The following is an 18,544-nucleotide window of genomic DNA, read 5'->3' as shown; positions in this document are numbered from 1 at the left end:
ATAAGGGCTGAGCACTCAGTTGCTCTTCTTTGAACCTTCTCTGGCATCCCTGGCCTTTTCACCGACTGCAACAACTACGGTGCCCAGTCATGCACACTGCATTCGTTATAGATGTGGTCCAGCCAACACATTGCATTGAACCACATCACACAACAACACATGCTCTCATTTGCCAATGTTTAGTTTATTGATTTGTTTGAGTTCATCCTGATTGTCTGTACTTCAATTCAGGCTAAATTACTCTATAGGTAATTAGGTTAAAGTACATTACATTTTGAATTTGGTCTCATCTTCAGATTGAGCTGCATGTGCATCTTGATGGCGCTCTCCGAGTGGAGACCATCCTAGACGTTGCCAAGTAAGTCTATAAACCTGTTGAATTCTTAGTATTTTGATTAAATAGTGTGTTTTATAACAGGTTTTGCAAGTTCTCTTTAAACATTAACTGTCAATTACCTTTGGTAAAAGGGCTATTAGACTCAAGTGACATGGTTTATTAGGTTCATGTGACACATTGTTCTTTCAGTATCTTTCGTTTGGAACATGTAGGCCTATTTATGGGGCTATTTTTAAACTAGCAATTTCCTTTAAGTCATTAATATAATTCATTGAAATGAACATTGAGCAGCTGTGGCTACCTATTGCTGGTTGTACTTTTAAAGTCCTCTGTTTCTGTATGTCTGTACCAGGCGACGTGGGATCCCCCTACCTGCATACACAGCGGAGGACATGAGACGAATCTGTGTGATACACCAGCCTGCCACCCTCACAGAGTTCCTCGGCAAGTTCGCAGAGTACATGCACGTTATTGCGTAAGTACCCTGAACATGAAGATGGCTGAGATAATGAGATGCTGACTACTGCACGAATCCCCTGAGCTTTTGGTTTCATACTGTAGTTATCACCGGGAGAAGTTGTCTCACGATGTCAAACTCAATAGCAGTGGTGGAAAAAGTACCCAATTGTCATACTTGAGAAAAAGTAAAGATACCATAATGGAAAATGACTCAAGTAAAAGTGAAAGTTACCCAGTAAAATACTTATTGAGTTCAAGTCTAAAAGTATTTGGTTTTAAATATACTTAAGTATCAAAAGTAAATGTAATTGCCAAAATATACTTAAGTATCAAAATAATTTTGAATCCTTTATATTTATCAAATATAAAGGCACGGTTTTCTTGTTTTAAAATGTATGGATAGCCAGAGGCCCAATCCAACACTGAGACATAATTTACAAACAAATGATTTGTGTTTAGTGAGTTCGCCAGATCAGAGGCAGTAGGGATGACCAGGAATGTTCTCTTGATAATTGCATGAATTGGACCATTTTCCTGTCCTACTAAGCATTCAAAATGTAACTAGTACTTTAATAGTTTTTTTTAGGAATGTAGTAAAAGTAATCAAAAAATAGTAAAGCAAAGTACAGATAACAAAAAAAACGACTTAAGTAGTACTTTAAAGTGTTTTTACTTAAGTACTTTACGTGTTACAGCACAAGATGGTGTCAAGGGGCTAAACTACCAATCATAACTGCTGTACAGTGTGTTAGGAGTTAAGAGTTTAAATATGTTTGCATGACACGCAATGCAATCAACACGCTTTTAAAGACTGTCATTTGGGACTGTCATTTGGGACTGTCATTTGGGACTGTCATTTGTAATGATTGTGAATTGTGTGAGTTAAATAGCAGGTACCTTCACTTTTAAGACCAGCGCTTGATAGGTCTTCTTCCTGGTTAGTATTATGCAATGTTTCCTCTGGTGGCCAGACTAGGGGGTCAGTTAGTTGAAATGCAGATCATGCAGCACAGAGGGGCACGTCATGATGCCAGCAGGTGTTTCTTTGGCAACCAACTGAACTCAGACAGAGTCAAGGTTGTTATGTATTCCACTCCCATTACAACACTACCTTATATTTAACCCAAAATCTACAGTACCAACATATTTCACATTTTGGGCCCCAGATGGTACTTTTGAAAAAAAGCAACAATCCTAGTAAAAATCTAACCTCAAACCAGTACATCACTGGGGCCAAACTTCCTGCCATCCAGGACCTCTATATCAGGCGGTGTCAGAGGAAGGCCCTAAAAATTGTCATAGAATCCAGCCACCCTAGTCATAGACTGTTCTTTCTGCTACCTCACGGCAGGTGGTACCGGAGCGCCAAGTCGAGGTTCCAAAAGGCTTCTTAAGAGCTTCTACTCCTGAACAGCTAATCAAAGGGCTACCCAGACCCCTCTTTTACGCTGCTGCTAATCTTTGTTTATAATCTATGCATAGTCACTTTAACTCGACCTACATGTACATATTACCTCAACTAACCGGTGCCCCCGCACATTGACTCTGAACCGGTACCCCCTGTATATAGCCTTGCTTGTTATTTTGCTGCTGCTGTTTAATTATTTCTACTTTTATTTTCAACTTTTTCCTGAACACTTATTTTTTTTTAAAACATCTTAACGTCTTAAAATATAGTTGGTTAAGGGCTTGTGGGTAAACATTTCACTGTAAGGTTGTTGTATTCGGCGCATGTGACAAATAACATTTGATTTGATTTTAACACGTGATGTTTCTATTCTCTGCCAGACTAACCAGGAACCTCCCACAACTATGAAAACAAACAATAATGGTTTGTAGTCGTAGCCTCTAGCCAGGACAGAGCAGCTGCTAGCTAGCGGTTATGCTGAATAAAGCATTCTTTATCAAGTCCTTCGCTTGAAAACTTTGTTGTTGTGTCTGGTGCGACCCCCCCCCCCCCCACACACACACACACACACACACACACACACACACACACACACACACACAACAAAATGGGGAACTTGATAGCTGCGTTTGGCTCATGCAGGAGTTTTGTGTGTTTAGATGGATAAGCATGGGGGTGGGGGAACAAAAAGCATTCAGACCAGGCCAGTTAGCAACAAGCGTTCGCGTTTTCACTTCCAGTGTAAAAGCCGGAAGCAGTCTTTTTTTTTTTTTTCCAATCATGTGATGTGAAACAGAATCTGTGTTGTGAAGTCAAAAAGCAACAGAGAGGAAAACGACGCTAGGAACATCTGAGTGAGTTGGCAGACATTTCCCACCACTCCAACATACCCATTACTCCACAGGGACTGTTGCAGAAATATAAATAGTAAATCAAAGTACAGATACCCCCCCCAAAAAAATCTACTTAAGTACTACTTTAAAGTCATTTTACTTACGTACTTTAGACCACTGCTCAAAAGTGAGCGTTCGATTAATCTCTTGATCAGTGAGTGTTGGGGTGAGTTTGTTTTATGCTGGTAGTGTTACAGCACAAGATGGCGTCAAGGTGCTGCACGACTCATTTGTGTTCGTGTCAAGTTCAGTTTACAGGAGGCTGAGCTCCACCGAGCTCTTTAATCAGCTTTATTATTGCAGATGGCTCTTAGATGGAGATGAAAGTTCAATCTGTAGAGAGCCATGGCCGGGAGATGACATGTACTGTATGTACTGTTTACTTCCCTGTTTTATTTCAACAGGAATCATAACTGCTGTACGGTGTGTTAGGAGTCAAGAGTTTAAATGTATTTGCATGACACGCAATGCAATCAACAAGCTTTTAAAGAACACGTGATCACCTAATTTGTTAAATTACGGCTAAAATATGAAAGTGGGGGGGGAGCTTTGTATTGGGACTGTCATTTGTAATGATTGTGAATTGTGTGAGTTAAATAGCAGCCCAATTGGGGTACCTTCACTTTAAGACCAGTGCTTGATAGGTCTTCTTCCTGGTTAGTGAGTGAATGTAACGCAGACAGAGACAGTATTATACAATGTTTCCTCTGGTGGCCAGACTAGGGAGTCAGTTAGTTGAAATGCAGATCATGCAGCACAGAGGAGCACGTCATGATGCCAGCAGGTGTTTCTTTGGCAACCAACTGAACTCAGAGTCAAGGTTGTTATGCGTTCCATTCCCATTACAACACTACCTTATATTTAACCCAAAATCTACAGTACCAACATATTTCACATTTTGGCCCCCCAGATGGTACTTTTGAAAAAAGCAACAATCCTAATAAAAATCTAAACTCAAACCTCACCCACTGCTCAGACTAACGTGATGTTTTAATTCTCTGCCAGGCTAACCAACAACCTCCCACAACTATGAAAATAAACAATAATGGTTTGTAGTCGTAGCCTCTAGCCAGGACAGAGCAGCTGCTAGCTAGCGGTTATGCTGAATAAAGCATTCCCCCCCCCCCCCCTACACGACAACAACAAAATGGGGGAACTTGCTAGCTGCGTTTGGCTCATGCAGGAGTTTTGTGTGTGTAGGTGGATGGATAAGCATGGGGGTGGGGGAACAACACGCATTCAGACCAATCATGTGATGTGAAACAGAATCTGTTGTGAAGTCAAAAAGCAACAGAGAGGGAAACGACACTAGGAACATCTGAGTGAGTTTGCAGACATTTCCCCCCCACTCAAAAATACCCATTACTCCACAGGGACTTTTGCAGAAATGTGCACAATATAACGGAATGATATGCACTCAAAATCCAATGAAACTACTATTACAAATAACTATAATATTCTATTATCCCCTATGTCATTCTTCAAATACTGTACACAGGCTGATCTTATGTCCTTTATCGTCATTGCAGGGATAGTGATAATTACAGGGATAATGATAAGTCATTTTCTCCTCCAGACAGTCAGTCCTATTAGCAATAGCAGCTAATTGCTCAGTGTAAGTTCAAGTGCAGTTCAGAGGTCACGTGGAGTGTTGGTTCAGCGGCTCGCTATGCTCTGACTCTGTGACAGTAATAGTCCTCCTGCTGTGGTGTGCTGAGGATGTACGATCAGATTACCCTTCTGCCATTCAGACACACAACTACCCTTTACTAACCCTGCAGGCAAAGAGGGAAAAGACTGAAAGAATAGTTGGCCGTTCCTAGAACATTTCCTTTGTTTTATGTGTGTCCTAAATCAAGTTGTTTTAAAAATGTATTTGTATCTGGATGAGCATAATTTGAGGAAATCCCCCAACAATGTAGGGCCTTTGTTGCTGACTAACAATTAGCATTTTCCCTGCCATCGTTGAGTAAATATTTGTGTTGTTTCTCTTGGCCTTCCACTGATTTTGTATTACCTTTCCAGTGGCGACAGAGAGGCGATCAAGAGGATAGCTTACGAGTTTGTGGAGGACAAAGCCAAAGAAGGGGTCATCTACGTTGAAGTTAGATACAGCCCACACTTGCTGGCTAACACTGACGTGGAACCCATTCCATGGAACCAAGAAGAGTAAGTGGATATGATATGTTTCTGAGTTGGTAAGGTAGCTGGCGGAAAAGTGTGAATTTGAAACATACCGCATTAGCGATTGTCACACTTGAATATATGGACATGTGCAATACAGTACTTCTTTGAGTTCCTTGTGCTCTCCAATGGCAAAGTTTTGTATTGTTCACGTCATTTGTAGGTATCTGTTCTTGTCCTCAGAGCTCAAAACGTATAACATTCAACATAGAAATGCATTCAAGGATTCTCGCGGTCTTGATTTCACTCGCTCTCTTCTCCCAGAGGTGACCTGAGCCCGGATGAGGTGGTTCACTTGGTGAACCAGGGTCTGGCCGAGGGAGAGAAGGCGTACAAGATCAAAGCCAGGTCCATTCTGTGCTGCATGCGCCACATGCCAAGTAATGCCCTCACTGTCCTGTTCATGCTCCTGTCCTGTCTGTCTGGCACGACTCATCCCCTCCTCGTTGTCTGTAGTTAATGTGTGTGATCCTTATCACACTGTAGGAGGTTGCAAGCCAAAACATCTCACATTTAAAAACACCTCCCACACTTCCTGTTGTGGTTATTTTCCGACTGTCTCTCGTTTCATTCCATCCCCACTCAACTGTGTTGATCTATACTTGACGATGGTTGTGATGCTGTGCACATTTATTTATTTTTCTCCTTAGCTGATATTACCATTTGCTGACCCAATGCAGACAGTAAAAAAGGGGCTCTTGTTTGTGTATTGTATCACTGAATGAACAATTGCAAGTCTCATCTACTATGTTACAGTACAGAATGGAGCTAGCATTGTCTCCCATACAAAAGATCCCCTTTCAGGGCTTCCCAAACTCGGTCCTCAGGACCCCAAGGGGTGCCCGTTTTGGTTTTGGCCCTAACACTACACAGCTGATTCAAAAGACCAAAGCTTGCTGGTTAGTTTATTACTTGAATTAGCTGTGTAGTGTTAGGGCTAAAACCAAAACGGGCACCCGTTGAGTTTGGGAAACGCTGCAGGTATTAGTTAAGTCATTTGGATTGATGTAACTTTCTGACTTACCAGAGCATAGTATCTGTATTTGTAATTACATGTAACAAAATGTCAGTGGCTATTTTAGGCAGACATTCCAGTGAACAGTGCTCTGTAGTCAGTTTTGGGGATTTTGATTCTGCTTTTAAATTTTTTAACTGGACAATTTGACCTTTTCAACTATTACTTTTAGCTTTTACTGAGATGCTTGGCATATTACACATTCGTGGACTGCAGCAGACCATTTAGATAACCATTAGGTCATAAATCTAGCATGAAAACATTTCAGAAACATCCCCAGAAATCAAACATTATACGTTTAAAAAAAAAAATCTCATCTGTTTGACCTTACTGGGTTGCTACTGCTAATAAACGTGTGTGTTGCGTTGCACAGGCTGGTCCATGGACGTGGTGGAGTTGTGTAAGAAGTATAAGAAGAACGGAGTGGTGGCTATTGATCTGGCAGGAGACGAGTCACTCAACTGTGAGGCCTTCCCAGGACACAGGATGGCCTATGAGGTAACTGCCTAACTTTGAACCCCTCCTATCCAATGCACACTGTATGTGCTCTAGTCAACTGTTTTATCATTGTCGTGCAAGCATGCATGGTTAACGGAAATGCTAAAGGACTAGAGTTGTCTTTAGCACATCGTATGCACATCGTATGCAGGATATGAGGTTAACCACGGTCCTACTATCATGCAGCATACCATGCTAGGTTTTATGGTTTAAAGGTGAGAGCTCAAACTCCAACTTGCTCAAAACTTAAAGGAGTGGGAGCATAGAGCGAAGGTGTACTGAAAACACTAAGAATGATTCACATTTGATTGTTGCAGAACAGATGTTGCAGAACCGCAGACATTTAAGTCCTGCAATTGGTTGATGTATTTCCTAACGGGCCAATTACTTGCACCTTTCTTGTCATTATAATGAATGGAGTTGCTCTGTAGCAGAACCCATTCAGTACATAGAGGCATGACGGTCACTTTAGAGACCCATTTGATGGCGAGATCATTCTTGTGAGCCATTTCTTGAAACCAAAAAACTTTCTTAAGAATAACAAAGGACTTTCAGCAATAAAAATATTCGCGCTGTGGTAAAGTTGGGCCAACTTTAGAAATACCATAAGTCGGTAATAAATGTGGTAATAACAAGCCGACCAAAAGTCGACACACGTCGTTTCAACACGCATTTCGTTCGTACTGCTTTGCATAGATCTATTTTCCATGTTTGTGGTGTAAATGAATACGAGACCGTTAAATCATTCCCTCAGGACAATATCTGGGAACACTGTGGTAAGTTTGACCAGAGGCTGGAGTGATACATTTGGACATGCCAGTGCAAAATACTAGGGGCTGGTATCTCAGAGCCAAATTAAGCCTAGTCCTGGACTAAATGGCACTTTCAATGGAGAATCTCCATTGAATATAAGGATGCCTTTTAGGCCAGGACTAAGCTCCATCTGCATCTGGGCAACTGGCCTTAAGAGAATATTAAAAGAGAGCACTGCACTAATACAGACTGTTAACATAACTGAACAAGCTCTAGATGTTTTTGTTTTTTTTAGAAGCGATGCTGGGGTTTGTCAAAATCTGATGTTTCTCAAATGTTGTTGGTGAGATATAGTCCTTTTCAGTCTAGCCCTTGGCAAAAAAAGAAATAAAAAATATCTCCCTACTCGTGACAGCAGCACAAGCTCTTGGAATCTCTGAGGTCTTGGAACAATCTTGTGACTGTAGGTCATCCATGTATAATTACATAGTTTCAAGACAATGAAAAGTATTTAGGTCGGGAACTAACTGCATTGCTAATGTAAAACCCAGATAGTTCTCTGGTTAACTTGGTGTTGATGCTTTTCATTGACCTTGATTGACCTTGTTGACAGGAAGCAGCGAGATGTGGGATCCATAGAACAGTCCATGCAGGAGAGGTGGGCCCTGCCTCGGTGGTGAAAGAGGTGAGCTTTCCTTTCCTCTATAGTCTTTGGGGAACACTAAATATGTCAATTTTAAATAACATGTCCAATGGCTGTTCAGCTTGACCCAAGACTTCCTCTACTGCTCAGCACACAGCAGCGTTATTATGTTACAAGTGATTGCGTTGTGAAAACATATCCCCTCCCCTTTTATAACAACTTAAATATGTATTTCAGATGGAAACAACTCAGTACTGTTAAGGTTTTCTTGTGTCGAAAGAGAGGAGGACCAAACTGCAGCGTGGTTATTAGTAAACATCTTTAATAAAGATGAAAAACAAACAATAAAAAACAATAAACGTGAAAAACCTAAACAGCCCTATCTGGTGCAAACAGAGACAGGAACAATCACCTAAGAAACACTCAAAGAATATGGCTGCCTAAATATGGTTTCCAATCAGAGACAACGATAAACACCTGCCTCTGATTGAGAACCACTCCAGGCAACCATAGACTTTTCTAGACAACCCCACTAACCACAATCCCATAACCTATGAAAAAAAACCTAGACAAAACACACCACATAAATAACCCATGTCACACCCTGGCCTGACCAAAATAATAAAGAAAACACAAAATACTAAGACCAGGACGTGACAAGTACACACAGCACACTATCCAATTTCATGTCTCCCGGAAAGTCTTCGCTAGCCTATGTGACTTCCATTCTATGGAAGCCATCTTTTAAAATGTTGCAACCAAAGACCGCATATTACCAGGCATAGGGTGAACTCATTTGAATTCAATCCCTTTTTGACAGCACCCCTTTTGATTAGAACGAAGCCTTCCATACATATTTGCCCATCGTAGAAGTGCTCAGAAAGTTACTTTTTTTTTCTTAAAGGGTTACTTCGGAATTTTGGCAATGAGGCCCTTTATCTACTTCCCCAGAGTCAGATGATTTTGTGGATACCATTTGTATGTCTCTGTGTCCAGAATGAAGGGAGTTGGAGGTAGTTTTGCGAGGCAATGCTAACTAACATTAGCGCAAGGATTGGAAGTCTATGGGTATTTAAAAGCTTAGAAACAGGGTGGTAAAACTGTTTTTACAAAAATGTGACCCGTTTCAATAAGCTAGGCTTTACGTTGCACGTCACTACTGCACAGGAGAGACATTTCAAGTTTATTTATTTATTTGAGGAAAATGTGTTTTTTGGGGGCAGAAATGCCTTGTGGAACATGTTAACTTTCATGTGCCTTAATAACAATCTTGTATGCAATCTGTAAATAAAAATAAAATTGTAAAATTATGAGCCTAGTTGGTTTAGCCACAGAAAAAGCCAGGAACCTTCCCTCTAGCCATGATTGTCTGAAATAATGGATGGGCTGGACTTGCCGAGAGAAGTTCGGATTGGTCTGCCCTGTAGCATGCTTCTGTCTATAACATGAGCTGCTCAGTAAACAGTTAATGAACATGCACCTGTGGAACGGTCGTTAAGACACTAACAGCGTACAGACGGTAGGCAATTAAGGTCACAGTTATGAAAACTTAGGACACTAAAGAGGCCTTTCTACTGACTCTGAAAAACACCAAAAGAAATATGCTCAGGGTCCCTGCTCATCTGCGTGAACGTGCCTTAGGCATGCTGCAAGGAAAGATGAGGACTGCAAATGTGGCCAGGGCAATAAATTGCAATGTCCGTATTGTGAGACGCCTAAGACAGCGCTACAGGGAGACAGGACGGACAGCTGATCGTCCTCGCAGTGGCAGACCACGTGTAACAACACCTGCACAGGATCGGTACACCCGAACATCACACCTGTGGGACAGGTACTTGATGGCAACAACAACTGCTCGAGTTACACCAGGGATGCACAATCCCTCCATCAGTGCTCAGACTGTCCGCAATAGGCTGAGAGAAGCTGGACTGAGGGCTTGTAGGCCTGTTGTAAGGCAGGTCCTCCCTCACCAGACATCACCGGCAACAACGTTGCCTATGGGCACAAGCCCACCGTTGCTGGACCAGACAGGACTGGCAAAAAGTGCTCTTCACTGACGAGTCGCGGTTTTGTCTCACCAGGGGTGATGTCGGATTCGCGTTTATTGTTGAAGGATTAAGCGTTACACGAAGGCCTGTACTCTGGAGAGGGATCGATTTGGAGGTGGAGGGTCCGTCATGGTCTGGGGCGGTGTGTCACAGCATCATCGGACTGAGCTTGTTGTCATTGCAGGCAATCTCAACGCTGTCCGTTACAGGGAAGACATCCTCCTCCCTCATGTGGTACCCTTCCTGCAGGCTCATCCTGACATGACCCTCCAGCATGACAATGCCACCAGCCATACTGCTTGTTCTGTGTGTGATTTCCTGTAAGACAGGAATGTCAGTGTTCTGCCATGGCCAGCGAAGAGCCCGGACGTATGGGACCTGTTGGATCGGCGGGTGAGGGCTAGGGCCATTCCCCCCCAGAAATGTCCGGGAACTGGCAGGTGCCTTGGTGAAAAGTGGGGTAACATTTCACAGCAAGAACTGGCAAATCTGGTACAGTCCATGAGGAGAAGACGCACAGCAGTACTTAATGCAGCTGGTGGCCACACCAGATACTGACTGTTACTTTTGATTTTGACCCCCCTTTGTTCAGGGACACATTATTCCATTTATGTTAGTCACATGTCTGTGGAACTTGTTCAGTTTATGCCTCAGTTGTTGAATCTTGTTATGTTCATACAAATATTTACACATGTTAAGTTTGCTGAAAATAAGCGCAGTTGATAGTGAGAGGACATTTATTTTTTTGCTGAGTTTATATTGCCAATTTTAATATGGTACGTAATATCCACTTTCCTTGATTCTAACAAAGATTATTCAACCCCAAAATCTGCTAAGGAGCAGGTTTGATCCAAACTTTCTCATCTCACAAAATATAATACTTTTCTTGCCTCACACCCAAGCTAACTGGCTAATGTTGGCTAGCTTGCTAGCTAACGCTACTTCCAGACACGAACAAGAGAATACATCTTCCCTCTCCATTCTACTCACCTAGCAGAGCTGGTTAGGCTTTTTTCATGTTTATTTGAAACGTTGGTGACTAACTGTGCTGCTGGCAATAATTTAAATTACGTTATTTCCCTAACGTTTACTGATGCCGGCTATATTCAACCAGCAATAGCCAGAGCGAATTTACCAAGTACCCCATTTAACAATGTCCATACTCAAATTACTTCACAAATAGTACAGCTAATGCGATTATGCTGATAGAACTCTAACATCAATACACTGGTGTATTGAGCTAATGATTCTTCTTCTGCCAACTCACAATTACATCCCTGAATTCTCTAATTACATCCCTGAATTCTCTAAGATTGGAATTTTCTTTCAGCAGGGCTGAATTGGTAGAATGCTTATGCGCTTCTATTAGTGTTTTTATGGCTTTGTTCGTGTCCCTCTCTTCTATGAATTTATTTCCGCTCCTCTCCTCTCTCCTCAGGGTTTTAATATATGCCAGTCTTTTTCTGAGACTATCTCCCAGATCCTGTAGACAGTCATATAATGCTTTAACCTGATCTCTAACAAATGATCCATAAAGAGACCACTCTTGAAACTACAGTACGTACTTCTACATATGGGTTGTTTAAGTTGCATCTCAATGTACTCCCAGTATTACTAATCGATTAATCACACTTTTTTTTCTCATTCATGTTTTTTTTTCATATCTTCACAGAATCAATATATTATCACATAGGAAATCTAGTTTGGAAGTCTAGTTTCCATCCGGCGTCATTCGACCCCCCAAGGTTCTAGCTATACATCCGGTACACACAGATTTGGATCATAACCAGCTCCCACAGGTTTGGATGCCATTGTTAATTGGTCATACTGATCCTAGTCATCATCCGATACACACAGATTTGGATGTTAACGTCAGTTGGCAGTCCCCTCTGAACTCGGTTTTCTCTCTCTCTCTCTCAAAAAAAAATGTTTCTAAGAAATATCAGTCTCAGCCTATTTATCTGTCTCTGTTCGGAACACCGTAACCACCCGCCTGACACCCTCCTTCAGATCCTAGGCAGGCCCCGTGCACGGTTAAAACCCGGTCCTCAGGAACAGTCAGCAGATGGAGTTAGATGTCCCATCTGGGTCGCCAAATATTCTGGTGGAATTTTCTAATCAAGTGAGAGAGACTTTGTCATTTCTTCAATCATCTTTATTCAATATTGATTTAATTATTGCAATAATGAAACCGTCGACTCAACAGCCTTGACTGTTGAGTCGAGAGCCTACCCTTTACAGACAATGCTGTTCCTTATATACCTCATACCAAGATTTCTCAGTCATATCTGGTTCAACCCCCCCCGTATAGATTGGGGGCACCTTAAGCCACTTTGGGTTCATCCTGTTGTCATCTGCCTTTGGTGCTGTCTCCCAGATGCCAGGATAATTAGGAATACCTTGTTGCAAACAGGATGCATGTTTTGGAATATTTATTACTCTGTACAGGCTTCCTTCTTTTCACTCTGTCAATTATGTTAGTATTGTGGAGTAACTGTAATGTTGTTGATCCATCGTCATTGTTCGCCTATCACAGCCATTAAACTCTGTTTTAAAGTCACCATTGGCCTCATGGTGAAATTCCTGAGTGGTTTACTTCCTCTCCGACAACGGCGTTAGGAAGGACGTCTGTATCTTCGTAGTGACTGGGTGTATTGATAAACCATTCAAAGTGTAATTAATAACTTCACCATGCTCAAAGGAATATTCATTGTCTGCTTTTTTTTCCTCCCATCTACCAATAGGTGTCCTTTTTTGTAAGGCATTGGAAAACCTCCCTGGTCTTTGTGGTTGAATCTATGTTTTAAATGCAATGCTAGTCTGAGGGACCTTACAGATAATTGTGTGTGTGGGGTACAGAGATGAGATTGTCATTCAAAAATCATGTTAAACACTATTATTGCACACAGTGCGTCCATGCACATTTTCTCTCCTGAACTTATTTACTGTAGGCTTGCCATAACAAAGGGGTTGAATACTTATTGACTCAAGACATTTCAGCTTTTCATTTTAAATACATTTGTAAAAATTTTGAAAAACATAATTTCACTTGGACATTATTGGGTTTTGTGTGTAGGTCAATGACATCAAAAACAACAAATAAAAAATCGCGATGTAATCCATTTTAATTTTAGGCTGTAACACAACGAAATGTGGAACAAGTCAAGGGGTTTGAATCCTTTCTGAAGGCACTGTATCAAACTCAACCATTGATCTTTTCCAGTGATGAAGACATGGATGTCTCCTAGTAGGGTGGGGTATGCAAAACTGGGTCAACTTTAGGCACTTCTATGTTTTGAAATTCAGGTCCAAAAAGTCCCTTTCTCACCACTTCTTCCATGGGCAAACATGTCTGGAAGGAAGGTTTCGTTTAAATCATATGGATTTACCCAACAGCCAGTAGTTCTGTTAACGTGTAAATGAAAACATTTTTACCTTTTTGTGCATAGCCGCGGAAAGTAGGGGTGCTGAGGGTTCTGCAGCACCCATTGATATATCACAATGAAAAAAATAAATATAGAAAAATAATGATAGAAAAAATATATAATAATCACAATTTGGGCACTAGGTCTTTATTACTCCCGTATGAGCGGATAGAAATGTCCTTGAGAGCAGAGCGGGGAGAGAAATACCCCTCCCCAGCCCAAAACATCTTTAACGTGATTTCTCTGCCATGCCTTTGAACTGCTTGGTGACCCATATCTGATGTCTTCTTCAGGCTGTGGAGGTCCTGAAAGCAGAGCGAGTAGGACATGGATACAACACACTGAAGGATCAAGTGTTGTACAAACAGCTCCTGGAGCAGAACATGCATTTTGAGGTAAGAATGTGCACGTTACTTTTCACCTGTAATGAAAGTCACATTGAGCTTTGTAGACACAGTATATTACATGATGTATCACTCACTTTATCTCATAAAACAAGCCATACACACTGTGTACAAAACATTAGAAACACCTTCCTTAATATTGAGTTGCACCCCCTTTTGCCTCAATTCGTCGGGGCGTGGACTCTACAAGGTGTTGAAAGTGTTCCGTAGGTATGCTGGCCCATGTTGACTCTGATGCTTCCCACAGTTGTCAAGGTGTCCTTTGGGTGGTGGGCCATTGTTGATACACACAGGAAACTGTTGAGCGTGACAAACCCAGCAGGGTTGCAGTTCTTGACACTCAAACCGGTGCGCCTGACACTTACTACCATACCCTGTTCAAAGGCACTTAAATATTTTGTCTTGCCCATTCACCCTCTGAATGGCACACACACACACACAATTCATGTCTCAATTTTCTCATGGCTTAAACATCCTTCTTTAAACTGTCTCATCTACACTGATTGAAGTGGATTAACAAGTGACATCAATAAGGGATCATAGCTTTCACCTGGATTCACTTGCTCAGTCTGTCATGGAAAGAGCAGTCATGTTCCTAATTGTGTATATCCTGCCATGGAGGCCTGTATGGCAAGCTAGTGCACAGGGACCTCTGGTGGTCACGGAGAGACATCACACATCTCATCCGCTAGCCGTACATCTGACTACGTCCTGATTCACCACTCCTTATTTTGAAGTGTGCACTTCTACACTTTCTGGCATGGATTTAACAATGGTGGAAACTTACACCAATCATATGTTGTTTTTTTTTTTAACCAATGAGTGGGAGTGTGCAAGGGCACACTTCTGGAAAAGGTTGGCGACTATAGGTACATGAAGGAATGCTGTGTGATTTCAGGTGTGTCCCATATCCAGCAGACTGACTGGAGCCTGTCATCCAGACTTCACCGAGCATCCTGTCATCACGTAAACTGTCTTTCACTCCCTATATTATTTGAATGATACGTCTTTGGATCAAGTTTTCACCAATTCATGAAGATTGCAGTTACAGGCTCAGCTTGTTTCATTTTCGTTAAGGTTTACTTCATCACCTCGGAATGACGTGTGTGTGTGTGTGTGTGTGTGTGTGTGTGTGTGTAGATTCAGGAAGGATAAGGCCAACTACTCCCTGAACACAGATGACCCTTTGATTTTCAACTCCACCCTGCACTTAGACTACAGCACTGCCCAGGAGTACATGGGTTTCACTGAGGAGGAATTCAAGAGACTGGTACTAAGCAAATTTGAACTCTTATTCCAATTTGGCATTGTGGTTTAATACCGTGAAATACTATCTACCACTGTTGATAATACCATGTGTGTCAAATACTACAGTACTCACCTTTGGATGGTTGAATGTTTCTCTCTCGCTCACCTTGTTTTCCAGAACATAAACTCGGCTAACTCCAGCTTCTTGCCTGAGAAGGAGAAGAAGGATCTTGTTAACGAGTTGTATGAAGCCTATGGGATGGTGAAGAACACTTGTCTTTTGAAATGAAGCGCTGATCAGATCCGCTTAAATGGCAACACAACAAACCAGGAACCAACCACTTTAAACTCTTACTTCCACTCTGGAATGTCTATGCTCCTATGTGTACATACATTGAACTAGCAATGTGTAATTGTACTGCTGTACATAGCTTAAACGCTCTCATTGCAATGGAGAAAAAAAAACGGTTAATTAGTATTCCATCTAACTGTGGATCCCACTGATAAAGCAGTTGTTTAGCCTACTGTGGAATTGGTGCAGAGATATAAAGATGGTCTTAAATGATTTATTTCAACCTGATGGTAAACAGTACAACAATCTGTTTGGTCTTTCTCAAAGTGAAACTAACAACTTACCTTGCCTCATCAAACAACAAGCACTTTATATGCCTCAGTCAATTCTCAAAGTACTTTTTGCATCCGGTATATATCATATATCATTAATTGAATGTAATAGATATGTACTATCCATTTATGCTTAAAGGTAAGTACTTTTCATCTACTGGTGGTAAAGGAAAGCTATTGTGTACTATATATGAGTTGTGCCTAGATCAAGTGAGATAGGCCAATAGACCGTTTGAATCACCATGCCCACAACTTACTTTTTTTTTTAAATGTGGGGATGCACCCAGCTCTATACCAAATATTTTCTAAACATTTAATGTTGTTGTAGTTATAGTTGACCACTAGGTGGCGAACTATCTACTAGCCATCTCATTGTAAGACGGCCTACTAAAGTGGTTTTATAATTTTAAGAATAACTTGTGTAATATGTTTTTCTCTGATTTTATAGCGTAACACATTTGATATATTTTTGCATTTTTACTAATTTGAAAGTAATTCAATGTATTATACATCTCTTCTGTGGAGGACAATGACGTTAAAATACGAGCAATGTCTACAATTAAACACTTTTGCATCAAATGGTATTTTCATTCTTGAAACGTATCAGAATAAAACTACAAGATGGACATCACCGCACTATACACAATGTAGTTCAAATGTAAAACCACATTTCAAGGCAACCTCCGTATTGAATCTCTTACTGGAAATGCACACATGGAGAATCAGCAGGACCCAGGCACTTAGAGAGCTTCCTGGTGAGTAACACTTCACTAAAACGTGCTTCTTCTCCTTTATCGAATAAAGACTTACTGTAAATGGAAGTTCAGGTGCTCCTTCCTATTGGCCGAAATGTAAACATTGGCTGTAAACATTCCAATGCACACAAAGCTGTTTATGGTCATAATTATGAGTGCAAATATTAAACTTCCACCAGTCATGTGTTTCTTTGAAGGGGCTAACGCCATTGTTTAAAAAAAGAAGAGTGGAACACCCTAAATATACACTAAACAAAAATATAAACGCAACATGTAAAGTGTTGTTCCCATGCTGATTTCTGTACAGCACTTTGAGATATCAGGTGATGTACGAAGGGCTATATAAATAAATGTGATTTGATATAAAATAACCCATAAATGTTCCATAATTAAAACATCTCTCTCATTCTGTGCATAAATGTGTTTACATCCCTCTTACTGAGCCTTTTTCCTTTGCCAAGATAATCCCTCCATCTGACAGGTGTGGTATATCAAGAAGATGATTAAAGAGCATGCTCATAACACTGGTGCACCTTGTGCTGGGGACAATAAAAGGCCACTCAAATTTTGTTTTCGCATTTTGAGGGAGCGTGCAATTGGAATGCAGAGTGCAGGAATGTCCACCAGAGCGGTTGCAAGATAATTGAATTTCCATTTCCCTTCGATAAACTGCTCCGAACGTTGTTTTAGAGAACTTGGCAGTACGTCCAACCAGCCTCACAACCTCAGACAAAGCGTATGGCGTTGTGTGGGCAAGTGGTTTGCTGATGTCAACTTTGTGAACAAAGTGCCCCATGGTGGAGGTGGGGTTATGGTATGGGCAGGCATAAGCTACAGACAATGAACACCATTGCATTTTATCAAGGACAATGGGAATGCACAGAGATACCATGATGAGACACGGGGGCCCATTGTCGTACAATTCATCTACTGGCATCACCTCATGTTTCAGCATTATAATGTACTGCCCCATGGCGCAAGGATCTGTACACAATTCCTTGTGTCCCTGTTTTTTTCATGGCCTGCATACCCCCCAGACATTTCACCCATGGGGCATGTTTGGGATGCTGTGGATCGACGTGTACGACAGCGTGTTCCAGCTCCCTCCAATATCAAGCAACTTTGCACAGCCATTGAAGAGTGGGACAACATTCCACAAGTCACAACCTACAGCCTGATCAACTCTATGTGAATGAGATGTGTTGCGCTGCATGAGGAAAATGGTGGTCACACCAGATACTGACTGGTTTTCTGATCCACGCCCCTACCATTTATTTTAAAGGTATCTCAAAAACAAATGCATTTCTGTATTCCCAGTCATGTGAAATCCATAGTTTAGGGCCTAATGACAACTTAAATTGGCTGATTTCCTTATATGAACTAACTTATTAAAGTCTTCAATTGTTGTTTATATTTTTGTTCAGTATAATTAGCATAATACAAAAGTCCCCATAAAAATCTGTCAATTTAAGAGAGATGTGGAGACCCCTTCAAATGAGTGGATTCGGCTATTTCAGCCACACCAGTTGCTGAAAGATATATAAAATCGAGCACACAGCCATGTAATCTCACTGCTCAAACATTGGCAATAGAATGGCCTTACTGAAGAGCTCAGTGACTTTCAACATGGCACCGTCATAGGATGCAACCTTCCCATCAAGTCAGTTTGTCAAATTTCTGCCCTGCTAGAGCTGCCTCGGTCAGCTGTAAGTGCTGTTGTTGTGAAGAGGAAACATCTAGGAGCAACAACAGCCTGAAGTGGTACCCCACACAAGCTCACAGATCGGAACCTCCGAGTGCTGAATTGCTTAGCGTGTCAAAAATCTTCTGTCCTCAGATTGCAACACTTA

At 41.4% G+C, this 18,544-nt stretch overlaps 1 protein-coding gene across 1 annotated transcript in view; it reads left to right on the top strand.

Annotated features, from left to right (window-relative positions):
* The window catches only part of LOC139368467 (adenosine deaminase-like), a 33,234-nt gene extending 16,716 nt beyond the window's left edge, over window positions 1–16,518 (top strand). Inside the window, exons 2-11 of the mRNA XM_071107388.1 lie at window positions 297–358; window positions 690–812; window positions 5,123–5,266; window positions 5,546–5,661; window positions 6,670–6,794; window positions 8,161–8,232; window positions 13,957–14,058; window positions 14,966–15,033; window positions 15,208–15,337; window positions 15,494–16,518. Of these exons, the coding sequence (XP_070963489.1) occupies window positions 297–358; window positions 690–812; window positions 5,123–5,266; window positions 5,546–5,661; window positions 6,670–6,794; window positions 8,161–8,232; window positions 13,957–14,058; window positions 14,966–15,033; window positions 15,208–15,337; window positions 15,494–15,604 (1,053 nt within the window). The 3' untranslated portion in view covers window positions 15,605–16,518. The remainder of the gene's footprint in view (window positions 1–296; window positions 359–689; window positions 813–5,122; window positions 5,267–5,545; window positions 5,662–6,669; window positions 6,795–8,160; window positions 8,233–13,956; window positions 14,059–14,965; window positions 15,034–15,207; window positions 15,338–15,493) is intronic.
* The last annotated feature ends 2,026 nt before the right edge of the window (window positions 16,519–18,544 follow it).

The sequence above is a fragment of the Oncorhynchus clarkii genome, chromosome 16 (assembly GCF_045791955.1).
Source record: "Oncorhynchus clarkii lewisi isolate Uvic-CL-2024 chromosome 16, UVic_Ocla_1.0, whole genome shotgun sequence".
In the NCBI taxonomy this organism is placed as follows: Eukaryota; Metazoa; Chordata; class Actinopteri; order Salmoniformes; family Salmonidae; genus Oncorhynchus; species Oncorhynchus clarkii.
This window is presented reverse-complemented; position numbering and strand designations above follow the sequence as displayed.